The 13,158-nt window shown below is 41.7% G+C and overlaps 1 protein-coding gene across 1 annotated transcript; it reads left to right on the top strand.

Moving 5' to 3' along the window:
* Nucleotides 1–269: 269 nt before the first annotated feature.
* On the top strand, nucleotides 270–9,174 carry LOC115173466 (CD209 antigen-like protein D). The gene is made up of 8 exons (XM_029731547.1): nucleotides 270–415; nucleotides 4,051–4,137; nucleotides 6,367–6,489; nucleotides 6,835–6,906; nucleotides 7,021–7,095; nucleotides 7,985–8,148; nucleotides 8,264–8,391; nucleotides 8,491–9,174. The coding sequence occupies exons 1-8, from the start codon at nucleotides 346–348 to the stop codon at nucleotides 8,657–8,659; spliced, it is 888 nt and encodes a 295-aa protein (XP_029587407.1). The 5' UTR covers nucleotides 270–345; the 3' UTR covers nucleotides 8,660–9,174.
* Nucleotides 9,175–13,158: the final 3,984 nt, after the last annotated feature.

The following is a 13,158-nucleotide window of genomic DNA, read 5'->3' as shown; positions in this document are numbered from 1 at the left end:
GTGTGCGTCTGCGTGTGTGTGTACCACTTGCTGTTATGGTAGGTTTACAACAATAACGCCATTCAGCAGCTTGGTGATTTCCAGTGTGGAATACAAGGTTGCTACGTGTTGGGTTAAGGTCTTTACAATATCAATATGCCTACCACTTATTAATTAGTACTTGTATTAATAACTGAATTTAGTTGGTTAGTTAAATTAATGCTGCAAAGAGAAAAGAGAAGTCATGTCATTGTGCAACTGCTGTTTTTTTCTTTCAACACAGTCCCTCCCTCAGTCCCCATCATATAAAATAAGTGTCTATTTGGGTTGATGTAATAAGTGTCTGGTATGAGTGTTTAGATCAGTATGTCTGAAGGAATAGTCTACGCTGATGTGAAGTTCAAAAAGCAACAAAGGACTGAAGGAAAAGATGGTGGTAAGCACTAAACTAAAATCTGTCACTAAAATCTATTTTTATAATCAAGGCTGTATGCTCAGGGTGTGGAGAATGTTCAACATAAAGCTTCCTCTATCTGCCAATATATATATCCGTAATATTTAAGGGGCAATCTAGGATCCGTTTTTTAAATGAATGCTATATAGCTGTTGATTCTTGAAGAAAATTACTTATAAACGTCTCATCAGCTTAGTTCAACTGTATTACCCCATCAGAACAAATGTAAGCTTGTTTTACCCCATTGTTTATATACAATGTAATTGTAAACAAACTCCATTTGGCTTCAAATCATGGTTAAAACTATCATTTGTATCTCATGGTCATGGATGGTCTGTCCTCGCTCCCATAGTGCCGTCTATGAACTTGAGTGGTTACATTCCTCCAGCCCCATCCCTCAGCAGTTTACCAAAAAATCCCCAGATGGCCCCTTTAAAATTATATTTATACTACATTGACTTTATTTGACAACACATATTGATACCCTACGTCAAAACATGTTCGCTAGGACAAAAATGACTTACATCACAAAGACATTTTAGAGACTACAATTCAAAAGGTTTGCAGGAAACATATTTGTTAGCTGGTTTGCATGCAATACTTCATGTACGCTTCATGCCTTATCAGTGATCTGTGCTGATTATTTTACATTGCAGTTTTACTTTGTCGCTTTGGTCAAATTTTCACAAGTATCTGGTACATTTTCACAACTCTTAGTACACAACTCGTTAGGTTCTTATTTTTCAGAGTAAATAACCCACAGACACTAGAGAAGCTTTAACCAAGTTTAATTCTTCCCAAAGGTTCTGTACAGCTGTAATCAGACAGCAAAACTTCTCACATCACAGTTATATACATCCTACTTAAGACACTCCCTCTCTCCAATCCTTAGTTTATGCCCAAGAGAAAGAAGGTAACCAGATACTAACCCTGATTACTCCCTTAAGGGGAACTGACCTCAGCCCTCACCTCCTGACCTCAACCCCTCCTTCACCTAATCCCCAGCTATTCATCCATCTTCCCTATATCAACACATCGTTCTCTTCTCCTCCAAACACATTCCAAAGCCTTCTGGCTTGCTACAGACTTTCTATTCAAGGCTTCGTCTCTATCATTTATTTCATATCTCAATGTTCAAAGTTTAGCCGATTCCAACACTCTAAACTGGTCACACTTGTAACTCAGTCTTTCACTCAAAACCTGTCATTGTGCATTCATTTGGATTGTAAACATCTCTCACCACACAACCATTGATTCAAAATCTGTTTATTGTGAAATGTAATGAGAACATTGGTTTAATCAACATAACATAATAATATATTTTCAATTTAGTCGTTTTAACTACCAGTTAATCCAATAGAAAACAAAGCAAGACACGTGTTTCAAATCGCCCTTAGAAGTGCTGAAAGTAAAATGCTGCAGTACTGTAAATGACAGTTTTCACGTTAGGCAATACACTTAAATGACCCAACAGAATTGACAGAAATGCTATAATTTCCATAATATCTATTCAATGTGTAATCAAAGGTGTGATCAATGAAGATATCCTCTACAATTATTCATGCAAAAAAATACATGTTTTCCAGATATAATCGTAAATGTAAATGAAACTAAGTAATGAAATGAATGAAAATAAAACATGAGGTTTAGCACCCAGTCGTTTGCATGAAGCCTGTCTTGAGCATTTGGCCATAAATTCTCATCCACATCACAGTGAATGTCCTCATTATTCATGCACCGCAGGAAAAACCTTTTGACATGGCTAATCCAAGCTTGACATTGGTCTGCATTGATGTCGTCGAATGCCTCATTCATGGCCAGAAGTAGAGCGGCACGCTCATAGGGATGGCGATCGTACAGCTTCCACCTCCATGCTGAAAAAGATTCCTCAATAGGGTTGAGCAAAGAAGAGTATAGGGCCATGAATTGGGGATGGGCCCAAAACCATGCCTGAACCCCCTCTGCAGGGGGGAACCTGACATTGTCACACTCAGTGACATAGGTTACCCCTTCACCTTGACAGGCCTGCTCAATTTCATTGAGAAACACAGTGAGATGTGCAGCGTTGTAGGATCCAAGTAATGTACTATATCCTGCCACACCATCCTCAGAAATAGCTGCGTACATTGAGAAGTTTCCCCCACATTGTCCAGGCACTTGGATGGTTGCCAGTTGGACGATGAGTTTCCGCCCACGGCGCTGAGATTTGGCCAGGTTGAAGCCCACTTCATCAACAAATATATATTTGTGATGGTTCACAGCAGCATCACCCTCTAAAATATATTTTGGTTAGTTCTTTTTACAGTATAGTTACAATATGATATTGTCATGTAACAGTAATACAGTATATAGTGCTGTACCTGAACATACTCGGCCTGCAGTTGTTTCACCCGGTCGTTGTTTCTCTCAAAAGGCACCAGGTAAATGTGTTCCATAGATACCTGGTGCCTCTTCAAAAGGTGGGCCATTGTTGGTAGGCTGATGGATGTCACATTGGCAAAGGGGTCATCGTTCTCCTCAATGGCCTGCTTTATTTCGGACAGCCGTATGTCATTCCTGGCCCTCACCATTTCCACCGCTGCCCACTCCTGCTGATCGGTCAGCACACGGCCATGGGGTCTTCTGTCGGTTCTGAGGGGAGAACAGAGTATACTGTCAATAGATCATATTGTAAGAATTCTGTAATGTTTTGTGAATTTACATGCATTACAATATGTAATTTACTGTAAATGTAAAGCATAGTGCATATCCTCAAGACTTACCGGTTTTCTTGGTGAAATTTTCTCAGGATCAAATTGACAATTGACCTTTTCAGATTGGGGTGAACTAATCTGTCAGCCTCTGCCATGGTAAGGCCTCTGTTTATCACATGTTCAACGATGATGACCCTGATTTCATTAGACACAACAGTTCCCTGCCGTCTGCCTCCCTCTCTCTGATGTCCACCTCTTTGATGGGGCCCATGCCCACCTCTCTAACAAGCCCCTTGTCCACAAGCTCTTTGATTTCCACCTTTCCCTTGCCGTCTTTCCTGTTCCATGTTGAAATCAATTAGCAATAACTAGTAGTCATTATGTATGGTTATCATGCATCATACATGTCATTTAGATGTTTATACTTTACAAAACACACATTTTATTTCTGTAGTTCTCAAAATCCATTGATAGTGGACAAACCAGTTTAAAATTCATAGGTTTACCAAACGGTTAAGTGGTCAGCCATTAAACACAGTTGGATGACGTGATGGTCAAATGTATTTAAACAAATGAAAAGAGAATCATATGAAAAGTATTGTGAGGATTGCATTGTGAAAAGGCAATGACTTTATATGAAAGGTATTTCTAGATGAAACAGTGATCAGGTTTGGTGAAAAGGTTACTGTGTGATTTGTGTGTTGTACTTAGTCAATTGAAAATGTGCTTAAAGTTTTGAAACGACAGCCTTTTTCATGATCTGTTTTGAGTTTGTACAGAATTATACCGCATTCTTGTGAAAACAGGACCAAGGTGCTAAAAACAAAAACGAATAAACTGAGTGTTAAAAATGCTGGTTCAGGAACAGCCAATGTGAAGAGAGGAGTTTTGTCTTGTGCTCACACTTTCATGGTTGCATTCCAGCAACAGCATCCACAGTGAATGACACCACGTACTCTGAAATCTCAATTCCCAAAGACGGACGCAACCAACAATCTACCGACACTAATGGTACGTGTGTGTGAATGTGTGTGGGTGGGTGAATATGCGTGGGATTGTGTGGGTCAGATGAAGTCAGTGCAAAGTGCAAGCTAGGCAAAACAATGAGGAAGTTTCCTACATATGGGTGGAAAAAAGGTTTACAAGATGCAGAACAGATTCTATTTGAGCTTTTTTGTCAAAAATCCATGTTCCTATGAGTCACACTAAGTATACAAAACATGAGGAACACCTTCCTAATATTGAGGTGCACCCCCTTTTGCATATAGAAATATAGAAAGAGCAGGTGAGCAATCCCAGGTACTTCTCTGCTGCTGCCACAACTATTTTCTGTGACTTTCAATTAATTTCTGCAGTACAATTAACAACCATGCCTATAAATGCTAAAAAGCCCACCGTACTGAAGCACCTATTCTACCCATCACTCTTAATCTCTGCCTACTCACAGCAATGCCCTCACCCTGTACCCATCTTTCTCACCACTCTCCTCACTGCTTAGGCATACAACACTTTCTGTTCTATTCTAACCCTGGCAACCTCAATCTGCCTTTCTCTCCCCGGACACCTCCGATCTGCATCCCCATGATCACCTTCACACCTAACATACACAACTTTCTCCACACATTCCTTCGTCTCATGCCGTCCTGCACCCTTCTCACATCTGGGCATGTCCCTCCTACACACTGCTGCAATATGCCCATAAACATGACAGCTAAAACACAGTAATATTTTCATAACATAAACTCTCACGTGATAACTGACACTTCCTACCTTGACCTTATTTGGTAACGACTCTGCATCAAAACTCAGCATGACAGATGATGTCTTCTCCGTTTGCCCACCGTATCTACGTCTCATCAAGTGGCGGGTGTCACAGACACTGGGAATCTTCCATTTCAACTGCTCCTCCAACACTTAATGCCACTCTCGTTATCACTCCTTTCAACGGCGCCTTGCTCCGGAGAGCAAAGCACGGCACAATTCTTGTCCCTAATCTCGTAATCCGGAGCGCCCTCTTCCTCTGGGGGGAGGAAACATAATAAATCCATGAGTCCATTCCAAGTTACTTTCACCAACTCAACAGTCCCCAACATCTCCTCCACCCAACATATGGATCAACCAAACAACAAGGATCCATTCCCTTCGGGCTCCCGAGTGGCGCAGAGGTCTAAGGCACTGCATCACAGTGCTTGTGGTGTCACTACAGACCCTGGTTCGATTCTGGGCTGTATCACAACCGGCTGTGATCGGGAGTCCCATAGGGTGGCGCACAATTGGCCCAGTGTCATCCTGGTTAGAGTTTGGCCTGTGTAAGATGTCATGGTAAATAAGAATTTGCTCTTAACGGTCTCTACCTAGTTAAATAAAATAAATCAATTCTCTCTGCAAATCTCACCCCCACTGGGCCAAAATCATCCTTATCAGTCTTTGGACAAAGCCCTTACTCCGCAATCTTCGCCGCAGGTTCCTCACTCTCAAGTTCCATCTCTGAACTACTGAAGAACGTATCCCTGTTTTTGTACTTGACGCCCACCTTCTTCACCTCACTACTTCCCTCTACACTCAACTTCTACGCAGCAGTCATCACTGCACCTGCCGCCACATTTAATTGATCCTCACTCTCCTCCTGTCCCATTTCCTCCTCAAGCTCTTCCAAAAGTTCTGTGTGATCCTCCATTAAATATTCACTAAAAATCTTCCATGTCTTTCCTTTTTATCTGTCCTTCTTCTTCTTCACTAGATCTTTCAGAAGGCCTGTGTAATCACCCACTCCATGTTTATTCATAATATGCTCCACTTTCTTCCTTATTTCCTTTTCCACCATCTTCCCTACTGTGGCCTTCGCCCAACACCCCGACCGCCTCTGCGCCCACTACGGATTGTTTGTCGACTCAATGATTTAGCCGGAGTGTATTTTCTCTCGCTTCAGTTAAAATGATGTTGTGGTTGCGTCATATTTCATTGTATACTTTCTGAAGCTTGCATCGATGCATGCTTCAAAGTATGTACAAACGGAGTACGCATTTGAGAAGTGCCCTCCATGCTCCATTTGGAATCATACTCTGACCCTCCCTTGCTCCAATTTGCATGCACTAAGTACGGTAGTATGCATTTTGAAAGACACCCACAGCGTACCTTTTCTTCATGTTTGATGATTTCATGTCTAACATACAATAAAATGACGTAGTGAGTCTTACAGGCTGTCAGTTTAATTCATTCTCTCTCTCTCTCTCTCCTCAGCTGGTGACCCTGATTCTCAGAAGGGGTCAAAGGTCAAACCAGGTGGATATGACCCTGTCAAAGTGGTCCTGGTGACTCTCTGTTTTCTTCTGATGGGGACAGTCATTGGACTTGTCTTCCTGTGTAAGTGACCTAGATAGTGGAGGTGGCTAGTCTAAAGCAGACTCTATATCGGAGACAGATTCATAGAGGCTCTTCTCCAGAGCTGTGAATATACAGAAATATCTAGGCACATTTTTAGCACAAGAGCTGGAAAATCCCCACAGTACTTCTTCAAATGGATTAATGTTTCATGCCAGGTCATTGTCTAATTTCTGTAACTGATACAAGATCCCGTATAAAAATGTTGGTGAATAAAATGAATAGTCATTTGTAATACTTTTCACAATCAACTAATATTACATTATTATGCAGAAGAATGTTGGTCAGATTCCTACAAATTTAAAATGTATGTATTTTTGCAATCAGATATCAGCAACCTGCCAACCGAAAACACAGAGCTCCAAATTCTGCAAGCGGCTTGCGATCGAAATCTTACAGGTTTGGAAAAAGCTTTTAAAGAAAATGTTCACATCGGTTTTCTAATATAACTGTTGTTTATATGTAGCTGGATGTAGGGAACATGAGTCAGAACTGTTATCTTTTGGCAACTAGCTTTAATGATCAAAACCAGAGAGCTTCAAGAACTGCAAGACAAGATCAAAGAGCTTCAGGAGAAGGAATGTGCAGGTGAGTGTTGACACATATGACCCTCCAATTAAATTGTATTGTCTACCATTAATACAGCCTTTCCATTGGATCCAGTGACATTTTCATCCTTATAAAATAATATTAGAAAAAATTGCAGCTTTTGTTATTGCTAAAACACTCACAGTGTTGGATAATTCCTAAAAGTATGGATTCCTATGTCACGCTGTGAAAATGATGCAGGTTGGCATTTGTCATGAATCTTGCCCTGGAGGCAGCTCTGCAGCATGGTCACCAGCTCGCACACCCACAAAGTCATAAAATCTGATTCTAAACCTAACCCTAACCTTAACACTAATCTTAAACACACTGCTAGCCCAAACCTTAAATGAAGACCAAACAGCTCATTTTGTTTTCATAACCTTTGTGTGGCCCAACTAGCAGAAATCACTCAGTTCTGCCTTCAGGGCAGGATTCATGGCAATAAACTTCAACCTGCGAAAAAGCATAATTATCTTTATTCACAACAGTTTGGCAACAAAATGAAGAACTGAGAAAGCAGAAAACTGCACCCTACAAACACAGATGAGATTATACTACGAGGGAATGTTTACTCAGATGTAGTAGGTTGTATTATGACCCAAGATAAAAACCTGTTTCAGATAGCAATCCTGAGTTAAACTCAAAACCACTTCAAATCAAGTTGTCAACTTCAGAGGCAGTCTATTTTTGTTTTAGGCCCTCCTTATTCATTGATGCAACAATATAGCATACTTGAATAGTTGTGAGATAATCCTACAGTATGTCTCATATCCACATGGATTGTACACCATTAGTAACATAAAAACAAAAGGCATTTGACTATAGGTAGGCATAGAGATCAGTGTAGTGTACGGGGCACTGACAATGGTTATATCTGTTCTCTCCACAGGGAATAAAGACTATCCTAAACCTATGAACTGTGCTAAAGACTGGGAGTATTATGGGGGGAAGTGCTATTACTTCTCCCCTGATGAACTGACCTGGGCTCAGAGTCGGGATGAGTGTATCACCAGGGGGGGACACCTTGTCATCATAGGGAGCCTAGAGGAGCAGGTATGACTATTATTGATTCTCTCAGTTGTTTTGATGCACATTTTTCCTTTCCTCTACTAACATACAAATGACAATCAATCTTGACATAATTCTCCAAACAATGTTTCTGGTGAAGAAATTCTTAGATCAGAAAATTGGTTCAAAAATAACTACGGAGCCTGAAGAGAAGTTCTGGATTGGGCTGACGGACAGTATAAAAGAGAACGAGTGGTTATGGGTGGATGGTTCATCGCTAAGCACAAGGTTTGAATGCATGTTCAAATCAATATCATAATACAATCACCCTAGATGAAAACGTATTATGATCATACCTCTTATGTATTATCATCCTTCACTCCATAGCTTCTGGCTTGGTAACCAGGAGCCTGATGACTGGAAAGGAGAAAATCCCGGCGGTGAAGACTGTGCTAGAATGGGGGAACCGGGTGGTACTAAAGACGGCAAGAGTTGGTTGGATGCTAACTGTAATAAGACTCAAAGAAGAATATGTGAGACAAAATCCCCCTTGTGAAACAGTATCTTTAAGAAACTCAAAAGTTCCTTAAATATGTCTCTGAACAACAAGTATTTTTTGCTGGCATTGATAAAAGGAGGAGAAACTGTATTGTGACGGGTTTACAGGAGATTACTGCTGATATTCACATCTTTATTTGTACATACATTTTTTATGCTATGGTGTAAAACAAACCAAATCCGCAACTGAGTCTAATGAAAAACATGTCAGATATATTCAGTTCACGCCTCTTCACTTCTCAGTAGGCTACAGGTGTTGGATCTTAATACTGGGAAAATTGTTACAGCAACAGGATTTGAACTTTAGTCCTTAAATCAAATGTTGCTTGATTGGTGGTTAAGCTGTTACCTGGCCAAGTTTAGGCTACATGAAAAGTGCAATACTGTTAATTAACTGTGTGTTAGTGTGGGTTTTCAATTAATTTATGTATATCATGTAACATATCTGCAATTTGCAGTGCAGAAATATTCTCAGAAACAAGAGATAAAATAAAATCCTACACCTGTACATAATCCTCAGTGTGTTTTGTACATTTCTGCTTATCAGTGCTGTCTCTAGGCTAGTTATTTGAGAAAAAAAGTGTATATCCGAACATCAGGAAACCATTGAATTAATAGTGTCAAAAGTAAAAAAAATATTTTCAGCAGTGTATTTATTATAGACTTGTCTTACCTACAGTAGTTCAGGGGCTAGAAAAAGTAGAGATGCCAGAATGCCTACTGTACACTTCTCTAGTGGTGTATTATGAGTATTCAAAAGGTAGATAATAAATAATTGTCATTTGAGGTTTGACACAAAGCTTTAAAGTTGGTGTATTAAAGGGATTTATTAGTGTCCCCATACCCTCCATTTACATGCTGCTTTACAGTAGAGATCACTATTCATTATTAGATTACCAAGATGGTGAAATGGTGCCTCATACATGGTCAGTGGCGAATTTAGCCAGTAAATAACTTGTTTTTGTTGATGCATGCCAGCAATGCCAGTACACAACAACACAAATTGCACTATAACAGTGGCAAATAAACTGTTAGTCGCTACATAAAGCTGTCCCAACACCTTATCACTGCTACACCTGGCTATCAGCGGAGCCTTGTCTGGCAGTGAAACAGTTCATTCAGCCTCATTTACTGCCTTTTAAAAAAGACATAGCTGATATGGCTGACTTGCTTCAACAAATGTGGTTTCTACTGACAATTGAGATGTACAAACTATGGCATAAGGGGACAACGAGCAAATAAGAAACAATCAGTAATTTCGATTAAGACATTAATGAGCGAGCTAGGACAGACGAAGTCCGTTCGGAAATTATTCAGACCATTTCCTTTTTCCACATTTTCTTTCGTTACAGTCGTATTCTAAAATGGATTCCATTATTATTATTTTTTTTTATAGTGGTCTACACACAATACCCCATAATTACAAAGCGAAAACTGTTTTTTGAAAAAAAAACAGAAAGACACTTTGCTATGAGACTTGAAAATGAGCTTAGGTGCATCCTGTTTCCATTGATCATCCTTGAGATGTTGTTACAACTTGATTGGAATCAACCTGTGGTAAATTCAATTGATTGGACATGATTTATAAAGGCACACACACACACACCTGTCTATATAAGGTCCCACAGTTGACAGTGTATGTCAGAGCAAAAACCAAGCCATGAGGTTGAAGGAATTGTCCGTAGAGCTCCGAGACAAGATTATGACGAGACACAAATCTGGGGAAGGGTACCAAAAAATGTCTGCAGCATTGCAGTTCCCCAGGAAGACAGTGGCCTCCATCACTCTTAAATGGAAGAAGTTTGGAACCACCAAGACTCTTGCTAGAGCTGGCCGCCCGGCCAAACTGGGCAATCAGGGGAGAAGGGCCTTGGTCAGGGAGGTGACCAAGAACTCGATGATCACTCTGACACAGCTCCAGAGTTCCTCTGTGGAGATGGGAGAACCTTCCAGAAGGTCAACCAACTCTGCAGCACTCCACCAATCAGGCCTTTATGGTAGAGTGGCCAGATGGAAGCCACTCCTCAGTAAAAGGCACATGACAGCTCGCTTGGAGTTTCCCAAAAGACACCTAAAGGACTCAGACCATGAGAAACAAGATTCTCTGGTCTGATGAAACCAAGATTGAACTCTTTGGCCTGAATGCCAAGCGTCACATCTGGTGGTGGCAGCATCATGCCGTGGGGATGTTTTTCAGGGGCAGGGACTGGGAGACCAGTCAGGATTGAGGAAAAGATGAACGGAACAAAGTACAGAGAGATCCTTGATGAAAACCTGCTCCAGAGCCCACAGGACCTCAGACTGTGGGTGAAGGTTCAACAGGACAACAACCCCAAACACACAGCCAAGACAACACAGGAGTGGCTTCGGGACAAATCTGAATGTTGTTGAGTGGCCCAGCCAGAGCCTGGCCTTGAACCCAATCAAACATCTCCAGATAGACTTTAAAATAGCTGTGCAGCGTTGCTCCCCATCCAACCTGACAGAGCTTGAGGATCTGCAGAGAAGAATGGGAGAAACTCCTCAAATACAGGTGTGCCAAGCGTGTAGCGTCATACCGAAGACTCGAGGCTGTAATTGATGCCAAAGGTACTTCAAAGTACTGAGTTAAGGGTCTGAAGACTTATGCAAATGTCATATTTCAGTTTCTTCATAAAGTTGAAAAGAATACTAAAAACCTGTTTTTTGCTTTGTCATTATGGGGTATTGTGTGCAGAATGATGTAAAAAACTATTTGCTCCATTTTAGAAAAAGGCTGTAAGGTAACAAATGTGGAAAAAGGTCAAGGGGTCTGAATACTTTCCAAATGCAATGGAACTATTTGTTCAGCATTTTTGAAATGTACAGCGACAGAATTCAGAACATGGGCCGTTCTTACAGTATTCTTTCTAAGACAGTCTATAGACTACATGTGCATCACCAAGTCAGAATATTAGGCTAAGTTATGGACCAAATTATCAGGGTTAGGCACGTGGGCTACTAACAGCTAACACAACATACAGTTAATATTACTTTCTTAACTACAATTTACATATCTCCCTAGCATATTACGTCATTTATGTAGCAGCATACAGTACATTTTTGGACTCACCTTGTGCTACTGTTACGATGAGCGAAGGGGGGGGGGACCCAAGAGCGGACTCAGAAGAGGAAGACGGGATGAATGCACAAAAAGGTTTATTGATCAAAGAAATGGGGAGTGCAGAACCGGGGTAGCTCAGATGTGTAACACAAACCAGGAGTGTAGAGAGGTTGGAGTTGGCTGAGTAGAACAGGGGAACAGGTCCCGAGGGGAATCCAAGGTAATGGTGGTGAGTGATATCCAGAGCAAGGTGGTTGGTGGTGAGATGTGGAACAGGAGACAGAGCGGTAACTGCAAGGAGAGGACAAAAATGGTGTAAGACAGGAAAACGAGCAAAGCAGAGCAACAGGATCTTGACAAAAGGCTAGAATGATATCTGACTGAGCAGAGATTACAATCTGGCAGAGTGGAAGTGGCAGGGATGAGTATATGTAGAGGTCTTGATTTATGGGATGATTTGCAGCTGGTCGGGATCTGCTCTGACTCCAGCACACCTGTCTCCAACCACACAATCACACCAAGGGAGAGAGAGAGTGTATACAGGGGGAGAACTGAAGGTTAGGAAGACACCAGATGAACACCAGAGGACGTAGTGGGCGCGGATGTGACAGCTACAGTATGCTCACATGAACAAGAACGTTGGGCGGCGGTCCTTTGTGGTCAAATTTTGTCATCAAAGTCTGCCATTCTCTGTATTTATGGTGCTTTCAAGGTAACTGTGAACTCTGAAAAAAACAAGGTTGAATCATGACGTCAGTGATCTTCAGGTCGGAGCCCTAGAAAGAGGCCGAGTTCCCGACTGAAGTCTGAGATTTTCCAGTTCCTAGTTTCCCGTTGTTCTGAGTGTGGCAGAAGTCATGCTTGGGGCCAACGATGCAGAAGGACCAATTGATGGTCTGGTAGGCACTCAACCGGCGTGGAACCACAGGGTTCCCAGGCGATGACATCCTGGTCCCCAGGCGATGATTTTCCTGCTCGACCATAAGATGGTGGGGTTGTGATGTTGGAGCCACGGGAGGCAGAGGATTACCTTGTGTACGGGTGCGGTGGTAATGAAGAAGGGAAGGCTTTCCTGGTGCATGGGTCCCATGGTGAGGGTGAGTGGTGCGGTGATGTGCGTAATTGTGCCGGATCCCAGTGGTCGCTTATCCAGGGGACCCCAGGTTAGGGCGCACCGGACACCGCTGAAGAGCCATAAACAGCTCCTCCTCTCTCCCAGACGGCCATAGCCATAGCCCACTCCAACGGCCGTACGGTCAGCAGGAAAAATATGAGAACATTCACAAAAGAACATTGGTCCCCCAATTCTACAGTATGTCACCTCTGAGATGGGGCAGTATCAAAAACCTGTGTGTTGGTGCTGTACAAGTCCAATATACTGAATAATGTAAAACCAAATAATAACTCACACATGA

Source organism: Salmo trutta, chromosome 34 (genome assembly GCF_901001165.1).
Source record: "Salmo trutta chromosome 34, fSalTru1.1, whole genome shotgun sequence".
In the NCBI taxonomy this organism is placed as follows: domain Eukaryota; kingdom Metazoa; phylum Chordata; class Actinopteri; order Salmoniformes; family Salmonidae; genus Salmo; species Salmo trutta.
The sequence above is the reverse complement of the archived record's forward strand: the minus strand, read 5'-3'. Positions and strand labels throughout refer to the sequence as shown.